The sequence below is a fragment of the Lemur catta genome, chromosome 1 (assembly GCF_020740605.2).
Source record: "Lemur catta isolate mLemCat1 chromosome 1, mLemCat1.pri, whole genome shotgun sequence".
Classification (NCBI taxonomy): Eukaryota; Metazoa; Chordata; class Mammalia; order Primates; family Lemuridae; genus Lemur; species Lemur catta.
In genome coordinates, this window is record NC_059128.1 from 40,642,779 (window position 1) to 40,659,696 (window position 16,918).

The 16,918-nt window shown below is 38.1% G+C and overlaps 1 protein-coding gene across 1 annotated transcript in view; it reads left to right on the forward strand.

The window, feature by feature from the left end:
- The window catches only part of ATG14 (autophagy related 14), a 34,795-nt gene that overhangs the window by 2,429 nt on the left and 15,448 nt on the right, over positions 1-16,918 (forward strand). The window contains exons 2-5 of the mRNA XM_045566675.1: positions 10,395-10,457; positions 11,661-11,703; positions 12,844-12,925; positions 16,456-16,693. Of these exons, the coding sequence (XP_045422631.1) occupies positions 10,395-10,457; positions 11,661-11,703; positions 12,844-12,925; positions 16,456-16,693 (426 nt within the window). The remainder of the gene's footprint in view (positions 1-10,394; positions 10,458-11,660; positions 11,704-12,843; positions 12,926-16,455; positions 16,694-16,918) is intronic.

A 16,918-nucleotide genomic window follows, 5' to 3' on the forward strand; every position in this document is an offset into this window, starting at 1 on the left:
ACCTAATCTATTTTCTCCCTTACGTATTCTGTAACACCCTAGCCTTCCTGTCAGTCCTCAAACATACCAAGAACAGACCTTCAGGGCCTTTACAAATCATATTCAGACAGCCAGGAACTCTTTTTCTCCCAGAAATCTTAAGGACTGCCTCCTTTGTTTCCTTTAGGGCTCTGTTCATACATTATGACCAATGATATAAACTTTGAGGGCAAGACTTTATCTGTTTTGCTAGGCGTGTTGGCTCACACCTGCAATCCTAGTACTCAGGCTGAGGCAGGAGGATCCCTTGAGGTCAGGAGTTCAAGGCCAGCCTAAGCAAGAGGGAGACCCTGTCTCTACTAAAAATAGAAATTAGCCAGTCATGGTGGCACGTGCCTGTAGTCCCAGCTACTTGGGAGGCTGAGGCAGGAGGATTGCTTAAGCCCAGGAGTTTGAGGTTGCTGTGAGCTAGGCTGACACCACAACACTCTAACCCGGGTGACAGAGCGAGACTCTTGTCCACCCCCCCCAAAAAAAAAAGACTTTATCTGTTTTGAACACTGTATCCTCATATAATAGAAGCTCAATAAAGATTTACTGAATGCTTGAAATGAATCTATCCCTTCTTCCCAACCTCAGTCTGTTTTTGGACTATTTCAGTATTAGCCATCATGATTCATTTTTCATTTTTTTACTAAAGCTGGAAACCTGGGAGTTATCCTGGATTGTTCCTCTGCTCTTATTCTCTCTGTCCAAACAATCAGCAAGTCTCATATAGTCTGATGCCAAAATATATTTTGAATCTGTCCACTTCTAGTTCAGACTATCATCATTTCTCTCCTGACTACTTAGTGATCTCCTTTCACTCGGACAACTTTTCCCCACCCTGCCTCTGGCCTCCACACAGCAGCCACAGTAGAAAAACTGTTAGTCAAATAATGTCACCTTTTTTGCTTAAAACATTCAATGGCTTTCGAGTGCATTTAAAATAAAATTCAGGCTCCTTACCGTAGCATATGAAGCCCTGTGTGATTTGGCTCTGCTTACCTCTCTAACTTTGGCTGTAAGGTTAAAAATGTGAGCTTTGGATTATGCTGCATGGAATGGAATCCAAGCTTCAAAACTGGCTGTGTGATTTTGAGCAAGTTTCTTAACCTCTCCTATGCTTGTTGATTTCATTTTGAAAATGGTGGAGTATTTCACGTCATAGGTTTTTAGTGGTGGGTACCTAAGAGCATGCATTTAAAGTGCATGATGTCTAGCATATATTATTAAGTACTCAGAAAATAAACTCGTGCTCCACAGTCACAGGCCTTCTCTCCAATCTTCAAACATATGAAACTTTTTCCATCTTTTTCCTTGCTGTTGCCTCTGCCTGGAACACGTTTCCTCTTGATTGGCACCTTGTCTTTCACCTCTCATCTTCAGTGTCACTTCCTCAGTGAGGCCTTTCCTGACGTCTCTCATTAAGGTAGTTTCCCAACTCCATCTCCCACCATTATTTGCCATCACAACAACTCAATTGATTTTTTTCATGGTACTAAGCATGGTATGTAATGTTATGTATTTAAGAAGATGTCTGCATCCAGAATGTAGTTCTATGAAGGCATGAATTCTGGTTTTGTTCTATCAGTGATAATGCATATCAAAGATCTCGTAAATATGAATGTATTTTTTCAGTTTTCATTAACAGACTATCTTAACATAAAGGTTTTTAGTGGTTTAGCAGTTCAAGGAAAATTAGATACTAAAGAAATCTACCTCACAATAATTAGTTTCTTTGATTCCTAAGAAAGGAACATGTGTCTTTATATATACTTTTGTGGATAATATGAGTTTGACAGATTGGTTGAAAAATATCTAAAGTCATTACTTTTTTGTCGTTCAGTGGGAATACTTCCTTATAACTTTGGTATCCTCACCCACATCATCCTTTCCTCATCTCCCACTTTGCCCTCAGTCCTAAACAATACTCACTTTCTTCTTTCCTTTCTCATCTGCCTTTAAACTTGTATGCCTCCGTAATGGATAAAGAAGAGTAGTGATATTAAGCATTACCCCCAACACAATCTTAAACTGTATAAACTGTTGGACATTTTAAAATTACAGGTCTTTTAACAGGAACATAATTTTCTGATTGCACATTTACCTGACACCAAAAATGGCACTGCTACCCAATAGATAACTAATAGGTTGAAGTAATGTTTCAATTCAAAACTGGGAAGAAGTTAGTTACCAGTTCATGTTTGATGGGGGAATGGGATTAGGAAGATGATCTAAGAATACCTGGGGAAATGTGCCTGTTGGTTTAGGAGCCTGTGATTTTCAAGTGTGGATTAAAAAGAAAGGCAAATTTTATGAGCATATGGATATTCTTTTTATAAGTACGTTTTCAGGACTGATGCTGCATTACTCTCACTGATGGGTTTTAAGAATCTATGATTACACTTTTACCAGGAAACAGGAATACTGGCACTAAACAAGTTGAGAGGTGGGATAAAGGATGAGGAAGACATTTAGAGGTTATTGCGGATTTCAAAGGGAACATCCAAAAAATAGCCTTTAAATACTTCTGCTCTCCCTCTGGTATCCTTTTGGTTGTCAGTCACTGTGGCCTATAAAAATCTATTGTCTTGAGACTTCAGTTCTGTATACTGAATTCAGCAGAACAAAAGCCCTACTGGTAGCTGATCCCCATCATTAGACAAAAGTTTGTCAGTCTTACTACTTTTTGATTATGTCCTTCAAGAGGGGTCTCAACTCCCATCCCATGCAGTTTATTAATAGTATTTCCACCAAGAAATGTGTATCTGCTAAGAAAATATAACATGTTTTCGGTCAGTATCTCTGGCTACTCTTATCATCATACCTTTTAGAATTTACAAAAGGTTTTCACATTTACTATCTTTTGTTCCCTGCCACAACCCCATGAATTATTGATCTATTTTAAAGATGATGAAACTAAGGCTCAGAGTTGTAGTTAACTTAATCCTGGGCTATGCTAATTCTTAAATTCATTTCCTGATTTGAGCTATATTTTTATATAGTGCATGTGTGCATGTGTAACAGTATCCAAAACCATCCCATTTTGTTATGCGGATTGAGATATATCTTGGGAGGGTCATATGTGCTATAGTGAACAAAGGGCTGGGATTGAGCCCAGAGAGGCAGTGCCCCCAGCCTGTACACAGCCTCCCAGTTTGGAGTACTTTGAATTTTTACATTGGCAAAACCACAATTGTAAAATGCATGTTTTTTTAGAAAGCTAAATATTACACATATGACATTTGAAATATTAAAAATGTTTTTAGTTGAAGCATTATAGAAAAAGGAAAATCACAATTTTCAGTAACTCCAGTGAGGGGGGAAACATTATACAACTATCCTTTTTGTTTTTCTGTTTATTTACTATCTTTTAAATAAAAATCAATTTTTCTATTTTATGTGAAGAAGAAGTGGATGTTGTTAGGACTGCCCTATTCCTAGTTTCGTAATCCCTCAGGCTCTTGTGGTCAAATTCTGTAGCTGAGTTTAATACATAGTAAGATTAAGTGCAAAATCACTCATTGCAATGAAGAAACAGGAAGCTAGTAAATATCGTATGTTAAGCTATGTTGTCTGTACCTGGTGCTTTCACATTTATCTTATTTAATCTGTACAACCAAGTAGTATATAAGCATTATTCTCATTTTACAAGTGAGGGAACTGAATAGTGCCTTGTTTCTATTTTCTATTAATGACTTAACCTTCATTCTTGCCAATGGAGTATGTTTTCACTATATTTTCTCATGTCCTAAATATTCCAACATAAGGTAAAAGAACCATCCTGGTAAGGACCAGTTTTTTTTCATATCTTATTTGTGTATAAACATCATACTCTTGTATGCCTAAAGAATTTAAGGGAGAAAAATTTGATGGCTAGTAATTCTTAGTATCCTAATTCAAGAGATGCTTAGTTCTGTAGCCATCTCTACCTAAATATGTAATTAATCAGGTTGCTTACTTTAAAAAACAAAACAAAACAAAAACAACTGAGCTTTAGCAAACACACTGTAAGGGTGGAAAAATTGCTTTGCTTGCTCCCCCAGGCACATCTGTCTCTCATCTACTTACCTGAGATGTCCCACTGCCTTAACTCTTCTACAGCAACCTGTGCCCAAGTCATGCCTGGGGAAAGTTTCCTACCACTGACCTGAAGGCCAGTGCTCATTCCACTGCACCCCCACCCTGAGATCTAAGGAACCCAGAAAAATATAATCTCTCTCAAGGGACCTGAGAACTCTAGATACTTTTGGGGAACTATATATTTTTTATAGTGGGGTGTGATCCTCAAAAGGGGAACATGAGTAATTTTAATTGATTGGTGCCTTTCTTTCTGATTATAAAGGTATATATGATTATTATGGAAATCTTGTAAAACACAGAAACACATAAAGAAGGAAACAGATTTTAACCACATTTTTACAACCACATATATATAGTTTGTTGCTTTTTTAAAAACCCAGCCTCATAAGGATATACTCATATCTTGGCCTATAAAATATTTTAATGTCCTTCATAGCAATATACCATCATAATTATTCTATTGAACATTAAAATTTTTTCCAATTTTTTGCTATTACTGATTTTGTGATGGGCACCTTCAAACATAAATCTTTCATCATCTCTGTTCCATTTCCTTGGGATAGATTCCTTGAAATGCAATAACTGATTCAAAGAGTTGAGTATTTTTTCAGTCCCTCAATTGCTTGTTTGAAGGGTTATCGTTTTTTTGCTTTTCTTAAAATACATTAGTGGTGTGTGCTCAGACTTTTCTATTTCACAACCTTAGGCACAAAGTAAACATAATAGCCCTAGGATAAGGGAAAGAACTGGCAGGCAGATGGAGGGATTAGAGTTATTTTACGAAAGATGCTATGCTTTGGTCATAGTAAGTGCTCAATAAGTTGTAGGTGTTATGGTGATGCTATTTATCCCTAGCACAGCATTAATAATATGGATCCCTAGTAGAGTATGTGCCCTGGTACTGTTTTCCTGGTAGTATGGAGCAGATTTATGTGAATAGTCTCACCTGTGCATAGGCCCACTCAGCTGCGCATGCTTGTAGCCAGGGAACAGTGGAATTATGAGATTCACACTCTTAACCACCACCTCGTTAGCAGCACACTCCCATTACTGTTGTCCCACTTGGTGTGCTGAAACACTTGGTGCAGAACAAATTAATTTTTACATAGCAGAACTTCCACTGCCTATAATGCCTTCCTTCCCTTAACAGGATCAACTCTTTTTTTTTTTTTTTTTTTTTTTTTTTTTTTTGAGACAGAGTCTCACTTTGTTGCCTGGGCTAGAGTGAGTGCCATGGCGTCAGCCTAGCTCACAGCAACCTCAGACTCCTGGGCTCAAGCGATCCTACTGCCTCAGCCTCCCGAGTAGCTGGGACTACAGGCATGCGCCACCATGCCCGGCTAATTTTTTCTATATGTATTTTTAGTTGTCCAGATAATTTTTATTTCTATTTTTAGTAGAGACGGGGTCTCGCTCAGGCTGGTCTCGAACTCCTAACCTCCAGCGATCCACCTGCCTTGGCCTCCCAGAGGGCTAGGATTACAGGCGTGAGCCACCGCGCCCGGCCAGGATCAACTCTTAACTTATCCTCAAGTCTCAGCTTAGAAAGGTATCACTCCTGGAAAGCTCCCTCTGAAGCCTGAGCTGGGTTGTGTGCCCTCTTTCATACCACTGGGGCTCTGTGTGACCACCCTTCTCCTAGTTCTCAGAGTTTCTATCATGAGGGGCCTGTTGGAAAGTCAGTTTAAGGGAAGACTTGTTTTAAATGGAAGAAAAAAATAATAAGTCAGAAAAGTATGGAATTTTTAGGAAACAAAGCCAAAAGTGTGGGGTAATTTATTTAGTAAATAACATAGAAGGTCTTTTTAAATCGGAAGAGAAAATACAGGAAATGGTGCTGTGAAAGCCATGCATGGAACAGGTTCACTGGCAGATTTCACTGAGACAACAGCACAAAAACTAGAGTCATTAAACAAATTTTTAAAAGTTGATAAATATATTTGCATATAAGTTCAGAAAATTATGTACAGCAGAAACATTAGTAAGAAAACAGATTGAAGAAAAATAATTTCCAGATGTGTGAAAGAAAAATGGCTAATTTCCCTGATAATCCTTCAAGGAAAAAAAACTGTAGAAAAATGAAGGACATAGGGAAATAACAAAAGAAAAACAAGTAGCCAGTAAGGTATGAAAAGTTGTTCAACCTCTCTAATAGTGAAATAAAGGCAAATAAATGAATTATGAACTATCTTTTGAGGGGAGAGGTGCGAGGCCAATCAGATTGGCAAAGGCTAAAAAGAAATGTCCAGTGTTTGGGGTGAGAGTGAGAAAATTAGTTCTGTTACCTGCTCTTGGTGGGGCTGTAAATTATATGAAATGTTTTAGAGGAAATTTGAGGATAACTGTCAGAATTTTGCATGTAAATATACTTTGACTAAGTAGTTTATTTATAGGAATTTCTCAGAGAAACTTAAGCTTGTAAACATTTGTGCAGTGTAATATTCATTTATATCATTATAACAGTTAAAATTAGGAAGGAATAGCAATGTTTGTCAGTAGGGGCTTATAAATGAATAAGTTTATTGAGTGAAGTGCTGTGTACCTGTTAATGAGAGAGATCAATATGTCTGGCATGGAAAAAGATACAAGATATTTTATGTGACAAATCCAACTTGAAAAACAGTATGTAAAATATGAATTACCACCACTTTTTGTTTTTTATTTCAACAGATTAGGGGGAGGCACAGTGTTTTTTGTCACATGGATGAATTGTATTATGTTGTAATCAGGACTTTCAGTGTACCCTTCACCAGAATAGTGTAAATTGTACCTGATATTTTATGGCTGAGTAGTACTCTAGGGTGTGTGTGTGTGCGCACACATGTGCATATGTGTATACACACACACACACCACATTTTCCTTATCCACTCATCAGTTGATGGGCACCTAGGTTGATTCCATGTCTTTGTAATTGTGAATTGTGCTGCAATAAATATTCAGGTGCGGGTGTCCCTTTTATAAAATAACAACTTTCCCTTTCGTTAGATACTCAGTAGTGGGATTACTGGATTGAATGGTAGGTCTACTTTTAGTTCTTTGAGGAATCTCCATACTGGTTTCCATAGTGGTTGACTGGTTTAGATTCCCACCCACAGTGTGTAAGCTTTCCCTTTTCACCACATCCTCGCCAACATCTACTGTCTTTTTGACTTTTTAATAATGGTCATTCTGACAGGAGTGAAGTAGTACCTCATTGTGGTTTTAATTTGCATTTTCATGATAATTAGTGATGTTGAACATATTTTCATATTTCTTGGCCATTTGTCTGTCTTCTTTGGAAAAAATCTGTTCATGTCTTTCACCCACTTTTTGATTTTTTTTTTTCCTGATTGAATTCTTGGTAGATTCTGGATATTAGTCCTCTGGCAGATATATAGTTTGCGAACATCTCCCATTTTGTTGGTTGTCTATTTAATCTTATTTCCTTTGCTGTGCAGAAACTTTATAGTTTAATTAAGTGTCACTTATTTTTGTTGTTGCTATAGTTGTTTTTGGGGTCTTAGTCATAAATTCTCATCTTTTTAAAAAAAGTTATATGTATAATTAAGTCTGGTTTGATTATGGTGACTGTTTATTTTTCCATTTCTTAGAAACCATATTAAGAAAGCACAGAATTGTGGGATGGAGAATGCAGAGAATGGATGAGTGTACCAAGTGAGCAACTGAAACGCTGACCCACCCACATTCCTTGATATCATCTGCTCTTTAGCTTTGTTAACACCACCTATTTTTAATTTCCTTCATGAAAGATAACATGACTCATGAAGCATTTGAAACAGTAGGGATTATCTTTATTATTCCTGCTGCCATCTGTATGTTTTAAGGGTTTTTTTCTGTGCTGCTTTTGTTTGTTTGACAAAGCCCAAGAGGATCACCCAGCTCAATATAAAGCTGGACAGAGTTGTCTGTCATCTCTAATTTGTTTTAGTGCAAAATGGCATTTTTACAACAGACAGGAGAGCTTTTACAGCTTCTAAAAGCAAGATTTTATCACCCATGTCAGTGCTTGCATGGTTTGAGAACCTTGTGAGTTTGTTGTTTTCTACAGGTTATTGGTATTATCAGAACACAAATCGGCACACTGTCTTTGTGATGTGAAGTAAATACCACATTAGTTTTTCATATTTGATACAAGGTAATGGAGGCATATAACAAGTCATATGTTCAAGAATACACAGTCTACTGCAGAAGAATATTTAACTTGATTTCTTAATATCATAGAGCAGTAGTCCCCAACCTTTTTGGCACCAGGGACCAGTTTCATGGAAAACAGTTTTTCCACAGACAGGGTACTATACTAGTCTGCAGCCTGGGAGTTGGGGACCGAAGTTCTAGAAGATGCTTCGTTATATGTTGCAGGCACATAGTAAATGCCCGATAGATTAATTGATGAGTCTGTGGGTTTGTCTACATTCCACATTGGTTTAACTGTTTTATGCCATTGCCACATTACTGGACATTGCAATGGTATCCAGTAGAACTTCCTGCAATGATGGAAATGTTTGATATCCACACTGTCCAATAAGCCACATGTAGCTATTGAAATGTGAATACAGTGCAACTGAGGAACTGAACTTTTTATTTTAATTAAATTTAAATTGTGACATATAAGTATGTAATTCTGTCACATACTATTGCCTCACTGCTTTTTATTAATATATATATTATACATTTTCAGTGACTGTTAAATGTTAGGGTCATAATTAGACCATTTTTTATCCCTTCCTTTTAGAATTAAATATCTTTAGGCATGTTATAAACATGGGATTACAGAAATAATATTTTGGAGAGACTTCTTTTCTCTTTGCATTATTTTTAGGGCTATCATGGTCTGTTATATTGTTTTCCTTTATGCTAGGAATTCAGGAGGCAGCCAAAAGCTTATTCTTAGACACTGTACCATGTCACTGCAGCATATGGCATTATCCTTGTTCCCTTAAATGGTTATTGGGCCACTGTTCACTCCATTTACAACTAGTTCCGTAATATTAGTTAAATTTTTTTTTCACCAAATTCTTTTTAAACAGCAAGCCACATTTTAGGTGCTCAGTAGCCACATGTGTGGCTGGTGGCTACCATATTGAGCAGCACAGATCTAGAAGATTTAAATGACACTGTCAACTACCTTCAACTATTAATAGTTGACATTTATAGAACACTACACAACAGCTGTAGAATACACATTCTTTCAAATACACATGGAACCTTCTCCAAGGCAAAACATGTATAAAACATAAGACTTCAAGTCAATCTTCAAGTCAAAAGATTGAAATCACACAGAGTATATTCTGTGACCACATCAGATTGAATTAAATCAGAAAACAGTAAGTTAACTAGAAAAGCCCATATATCTAGAAATTAAGCAATAAACTTTTTTTTTTTTTTTTTAAGAGACAATCTCTCACTCCTCTGCCCAGGCTAGAGTTCAGTGGCATCATCATAGCTCACTGCAGCCTTGAACTCCTGGGCTCAAGTGATCCTTGGCCTCAGCCTCCCAAGTGGCTAGGAATACAGGAACATGCCACCACGCCCAGCTTAAATGATACACTTCTAAATAATTTATAGGTCAAAGAAGGAGTCTTATAAAAATTAGAAGTTTCAAACTAAATGAAAATGAAAATATACCATATCAAAAATCTTAGGAAGGGCTGGGCACGGTGAAGGGCCAGGTGCAGTGGCTCACGCCTGTAATCCTAGCACTCTGGAAGGCTGAGGTGGGAGGGTTGCTTGAGGTCAGGAGTTCGAGACCAGCCTGAGCAAGAGCGAGACCCCGTCTCTACTAAAAATAGAAAGAAAGTAGCTGGATAACTGAAAACATATAGAAAAAATTAGCCGGGCATGATGGCGCATGCCTGTAGTCCCAGCTGTTGGGGAGGCTGAGGCAGAAGGATTGCTTGAGCCCAGAAATTTGAGGATGCTGTGAGCTAGGCTGACACCACGGCACTCTAGCCTGGGCAACAAAGTGAGACTCTGTCTCAAAAAAAAAAAAAAAAAATCTTAGGAAGTAGCTAAAGCGATGTATAGAAGGGAATTTATAACTTTATATGGTCATATTAAAAAGCAACAGAGGCTTAAAATTGATTTCAAGTTGAAGATTTGAACTTAGTTTTAAAAAAAACAAATGGTAAGCAGCTGTGTGCATTTCATTGAGAAGATATGTATTTACTTTTAGGACAGTGACATTTCCACATGAATTTATAGACGTGATTGATTGGTCTCCGCAATTTGCATAGTCTCATTGAACTGAAAAAATTGAACATTTAGATAAAAGATTGAATTTTTTTTACAGGTTTATTGACAAGAAGGAAAGGTTAAGCCGACTTAAGAGCAAGCAAGAAGAATTTCAAAAGGAGTGAGTTTTTTGCTTTACCTTTTAATTTGTGGAGGTTACCTAGTTACCACTTGGTTTAGTTCCTAGCTGTGGTATGCAGATATATGGGTTGCTATTTGGGTGGATGAATTAACCCCCTGGCCCTGATAATTGATCTGTGGTACATGGGTCTGGGACAGTAGGCTTGATTAGACTTAAATTAGTGCTGGTGGCTCCTGTAGGGCATTATTGCATCCATTTACTTTTCTTCCTTTATCTGTATCAGTGTTTTACGAAGTATGGTCTGCAGATCTTCTATATCAGAATTCATTAACTAAAGAGAATGGTTAATAATGCAGATTCTTGGAATCCTATCCTTAGATAATCTGATTCAGTAGGTCTGGGGTGAGGTCCAGGAATCTGAGCTATTAACAAGAACCCCTGATGAATCTCTTACACTCTGGATTTGAGAATTGTCCTGTAGAACCTTCTGCCCCAGGCTGATCCAATTACTGTTCTCCAGACACACTCCAAGTATTTGTGTCTCTGTGCCTCCATTCACAGTTTCTCTCCACCTCAGTAGTTTTCCTCTTCTCTACATAACCTGCCCATCTCTCAGGGCTCTCTAAGGGTCATCTCTTCTGCAAAGCCTTCCCAAACCATTGAGCACCCATACCAGTGATCCCCAAAGTGTGATTCAAGCTTCTCAAGAGAGTCTGCAGTGATCTGACAGACATATCTATGAGCAGTTAAATCTTCCAAGATACACCCTACATAAGAAACCTGTTTCAGTTTAACTCAGCAATTTCTCTAACCCACTCTATCACACAAACTTTATTCTTTCCCATAGAACACTTTATTCCATAGAATAAACTTTTAGAGATGCTGGCTTATGCCATTTCTCTGGGAACTAATCATGGTATTTTAAATAGTCATTTTTTTTTTTTGGTAACTAACATGAATTATGACTGATGGAAATTATTGATTGAGGGCAAAGGCTAGGTCTGTTACAGAAATTTATTGTGGACATTTATAGACGAGCTCTTGACAGTGTTAGTACAAAAAGGAAGGAGGTGAAAAAAATTGCAGAGAACAGGGAATTTGGAAAACACTTTAAATGCTAAGTCTCACATTGGTATTTCTAGCCATTTCAGAAAACTTATTTTTAAAAGTTGTTTGCATTTTTGAACTTCAAAACATTTTATTATTTTAAGAGCCTATTTTCTATGTCTCTTTTCCATACAGAGTGTTAAAAGCTATGGAAGGAAAATGGATAACAGATCAGCTGGTAAGTTGTAATAAATATTAATACTTAAATTAATATTCTTTATACTTATGGCTACATGTTTTTAAGTTGGTTGAGCTTAAAAAGTCATTTTGAGTTTAAACTTATTTTTGATCATATTTGATCATCCTGTGTAAATATATTTGCAGTGTGGGCTTCTCAAATATTTTATCTAGATACCAAAAACATTATGTAGGCAATTAATTATGGAGTCATCATAAAGGATAATTATGAAGTCTGATATTGATGTAAAAATACAAAAACAATGGGCTAGTATCCTTTTTTGTAAAAATTACTTATCATACACACACATACTCCAGATGGATTAATGATTAAATGTAAAAAGTAAACTCATAAAAGTATTAAAAGAAAATATGGGAGAGGATTTATGTAATCTTGGGGTAGGGAGAACCTTTTGTAAGCCACAGGGGAAAGCACTTCTGACAGGCTACATAAAAGTTTTAAAATTCTGTATGTTAAACATCCTAAAGCAAAATTTAACGATTAACCTGGGGAAAAATAAGTGCAACATATGAAAATAAAGAATTTGATTAGTAACACTTAATACTTTTGTTCCCTAATGAAGGGAACATCCATCAACACATTTGTTTGGGGGACAACTTGGTGGCAATTGATTTTTTTTTTTTTTTTTTTTTGAGACAGAGTCTCACTCTGTTGCCTGGGCTAGAGTGCCATGGTGTCAGCCTAGCTCACAGCAACCTCAGACTCCTGGGCTTAAGCAATCCTACTGCCTCAGCCTCCCGAGTAGCTGGGACTACAGGCATGCGCCACCATGCCTGGCTAATTTTTTCTATATATATTTTTAGCTATCCAAATTATTTCTTTCTATTTTTAGTAGAGACGGGATCTCGCTCTTGCTCAGGCTGGTCTCGAACTCCTGACCTCGAGCGATCCATCCGCCTTGGCTTCCCACAGTGCTAGGATTACAGGTGCAAGTCACCACGCCTGGCCTTTTTTTTTTTTTTTTTTTAAGCACATGTAGTATATCCATTTTTCCTCCTAAAATGTCATTCTTCATTTTGTTTTCTAAGATACACCTGAAATAAGTTGTGATCTCAGGCAAATAATCATATTAATCATAAGAGATCAACGTTTGTGATATTTATTGCATGCTTTTTTCAGAGATGGAAAATAATGTCCTGCAAGATGAGGATTGAGCAGCTGAAACAAACAATATGTAAAGGAAATGAAGAAATGAAGAAAAGTAAGTAATTTGCCCCCTTCCCTCCAGCCTTAATGAAGGACTCCTGTGGAATTTCATGGGATGAATAAACTAGAGGGTCAGAGAAAAAGAGGTAAAGGGATGGGGGCAAGACCAGTTTGGGAAGTTTACTACTTGCCTTCCTCTCTCCTTGTAAAACATTTGTATAAGAAATTTTTAAAATACAAACACAGTTGTACAGGTCTTAAAAAACTGCTACGTTCCTTGATTAAAAAAGTTAAGGAAGGTATGTCCCATTTGCCTTAGCTAACAGGAAGCTCGGAGTCTAACATGGTACTGTAATAATTCGTGGCTCATGCCAGAAGCACAGGGTGTTGGCATTTTTTCCTTTATGTGGACCTCCATATTTGAATCTATATTAATTTTACATTATATTTGTACACTTCATACTTTATCATAAGTGGTTGTCAAAATAAGAGTCCTCTTAGAAATCCTGCATCCTTAGAAACACTCCATGTATTTCTGAAGATCAGTGTTTAAAGTTCAGAACGAGTCACCGTGGTACCGTATGAATCCCATTCTTATCTATTCATTGCTTTCAGAAGCAGGTATTTTGTAGTGGTGTGTAATGGTGTAAAGCTTCCTTTGAGAACGTCTGTCCTAATAAAGTGCTTGCGTGGATTTTTGCGTAATTACTAAGCTAGAGAGGCAGGGCAGCATGGTGAAAGGTGCACAGAACTACAGACAACCGACTTTTGCACCCATTCTCCAAAGGCTCTGGTTCAATAGCAGCATAGAAACGTGTTACTCTTGTCACTTAACATTGGTTCACCCTCTTTCCCCATCCTTCCATGATGTTCAGGGGTTTGCCACTAGGCGTTCGTGAACCTCCTGAAATTGCTGAATTTACTGAGCATGCACATTTCTCTGATGAGCAAGTTTAAAGATTTGATCGGTTTTTTAAAACACTCATTCCTAACCCCCAAAAACAAAAACCACCACCATAGAAAATAAAAATCATGGCTTTGAAGCAGTGGGCCCTGTAACAGTGGTTTCCATCCCTAGCAAATTATCAGAGTCACCTGGTGACCTTTTTCAAATCTAGAGAGAGAATCCTGGGATCCCCCCTGGACTTAGGATCTCAATGTTACAGCAATGTCAAATTGAAGAAAAAAGCTTCCACAAGCTTACTCTGCATTTCTGTATTCCTCTTTTCATGACTGGCAACAGTTTGCAGATGGGCCCAGATCCACAGGCCACACTTTGAGTAGCACTACTAGTGGTTCTGGTGACCTGCAGGGTTGGGAACTACTGCTCTTCAGAATGTAAATGCAGTCTTGTTCCCACTTTCTAGACGGGGGTCACAAAATTTTACGAACATTTTAAAGGTGTTAATTGATTCCAGAAGTTATGGTTGGACTCAAGCCCATGAATTAAGAGCTTACTACCTAATAGTCTGTCTTTGTGTTATTGTTGAATTATCATATGTATTCAGGAAAGGGCACAAATTATAAATTAGAGCCTGATGAATTATTTCTCTAGAATCTGTTGATTTAGGTGTCATAATACAGATAGACACGATACAGTATAATACAGATATATTATACAGAATAAATAGGGAAGTTAGGTAATATGCAATTGCAGGGTTGAATTGATCTGTGCTGCAGTCAAAGTTACTTATCCTGATAAGCAAGTTTAGATTACAGAAATAGCATCAAATGTTTTGGGGACATAGCAGGGAGAGAAGTATGACTCTTGAGTGCTGAGTCTGCACTGGGTGCAGATGGGGTGACTGTGATGATTTCCTGCTACCTATGAAGAGTCATGATATTAAATTTGAAACTGTCCTTAAAAAAAAAAAAAAATCACCAAAAACTGACCACTGTATGACCCAGGACCGTGATTCGTTTGAGAACCTATAAAGAGCTCAGTGAACATCATGAAAATGAATGAACTCACTAGAAAGTAAGCATGTGATAGAACCAAGAGACTGAATATTTTGTACATTCACACTGAGCTGTGGTAAAGAGATGCATCTAAGGAGAAAACAAAACTGTAAGAAATGCAATGCCTGCAATTAAATACCTAGGCTCAGTGGTCCTCAATAAAAGAGGGTGGTTTGGGTCCAGAAACATTATCAGGTGCTTGTTATACCCTAGTTAGGAGACAAGCCTCAGCGGGACCTAGTGTGAGGAACTAAGAGCTGTGTGCCGTCAGTAGTCCAAACACATTACCATAGAGTTCCAAGGACAAAAAGGTCTGCAGAGCATTTGTGGAGGGGGACACCTTGCTGAATGAGTAAAATTTGGACTTTTGGAAAATAAGGGCAGCTAGAGAGCATTCCTAGAGAGACGTTGATTTGAACAGCCATATGGGGATGAGCGTTTAGGGAATGACGACTGGCTCAGCAGCCATCCATCTACTACACATTTAAGTGGTTCCATCTTGTGGAGGGGATTTGAAGTATGTCGTAGTTGGGCATGGCTATACTGAGGGGTGTGTGGAAGGGCACTGTGGATGTAGGAGTTTGGTCTGTTTGATGGGCAGTGGAGGACTTGCTGAGCATTAGCTGGAGCTTATAAAGATTGAACAAATGAAAGAGGGCTTGAAGTTGAGCCAAGCTGGAGATGGGCTGAGGTTTGGTGAACAATAACTAGGATTGTGATAGTGGGAATGAAAAAGGCCTTGGTAGAAAGATTGTAGTACAGCAAACAGAATCGACCATCAGGGCATTGATTAGGCAGTGGACAAGTCAAAAGTAATCTTAAAGTAGGGAGAGTAGCTTAAAATGTACCAAAAGCAGATTTTCCTGGAAAAATAGTAAACTTGGTTTTAAACTTTAGTTCTAAGCCTTTTAAGTATCTGAGAGTTTACAACTTACTTTTGTTACTCAAGTGAAGTTTAGCTACAGTCCAACATCCCTAACAGGACTTAGGATCCGTAACAAAAAGGACCTAAATCCAACAGAACGCTGTATATCTCCTCTCCTCATTGTGTAGCCATGCTTTTGTTTCCCTCGCAGCAGCGCTTAAAATGCTGGGCATGTGTGTTCCCACCCTGCTGGTTGCCACGGCATTGTGCTGTGACTTTTCAGAGCTCTGGGGCTATTTCTGTTGCCCATCTTCCTTTGCCAGATGGCCACCTGCTGGGAGACTATCCCTGGGTTCTCTGATTGTAACCCAAGGCACACCTAAGAGGTTGATAAGGAAAATCAGATAACCAGTAAGTTTTTTAAACTTAAATTAGATATCTCTCCTGCTCAACATGACTGTTCTTTGGTGCTTGTTGTAAGAAAGTCAGGTACTTCCTGTGCCAAACTTAAACCTGATAGTCATTGAGTGACTCCTTTTACTAATGGATGGATTACCCTTAGAGATCCAGAGTCCTCTTTGCTTTGTGTGTAATGTCTTCTTGAACTAAACTCTCAAATTTTCCACTTAGTGAACATTAATCAATTTCATTGAGGTTCAGTTTAAATTGCAGGGGGAACCCTTATGCTTGTGGGGTGGGGTTCCTCAGTGCACAGGAACTATTTGCAGATATAATTGTTGGGTGTGATTTATTTATTTTAGATTCCGAAGGCCTCCTCAAAACCAAGGAAAAGAATCAGAAGCTCTACAGTCGAGCACAAAGGCACCAAGAGAAAAAGGAGAAGATTCAGAGACATAATCGCAAACTTGGTGACCTGGTAGAAAAAAAAACGATTGACTTAAGAAGTCACTATGAGCGTCTGGCAGATCTTCGGCGATCCCATATATTAGAGCTCACCTCTGTCATTTTTCCAATTGAGGAAGTAAAGACTGGTGTGAGGTACAGTAAGCAAGTCTTTTGACTCTAGGAACAGATCAAGTTCCAAATGCTATTTTTAAAGTATGTCAGCACCCCATTTAGTGGGCCTCATTCCAGGGTCACTGGTTTTCCTGGTAATGAACCTTAAGTCTTCGGTGCTTCAGCAAATAGTAGGTACTGCATAGGGCAGGGGAGGTAGCAAGGGTGAGGGGTGGGACCCAGGCCTGTGACTCTCACAGAGCTTCA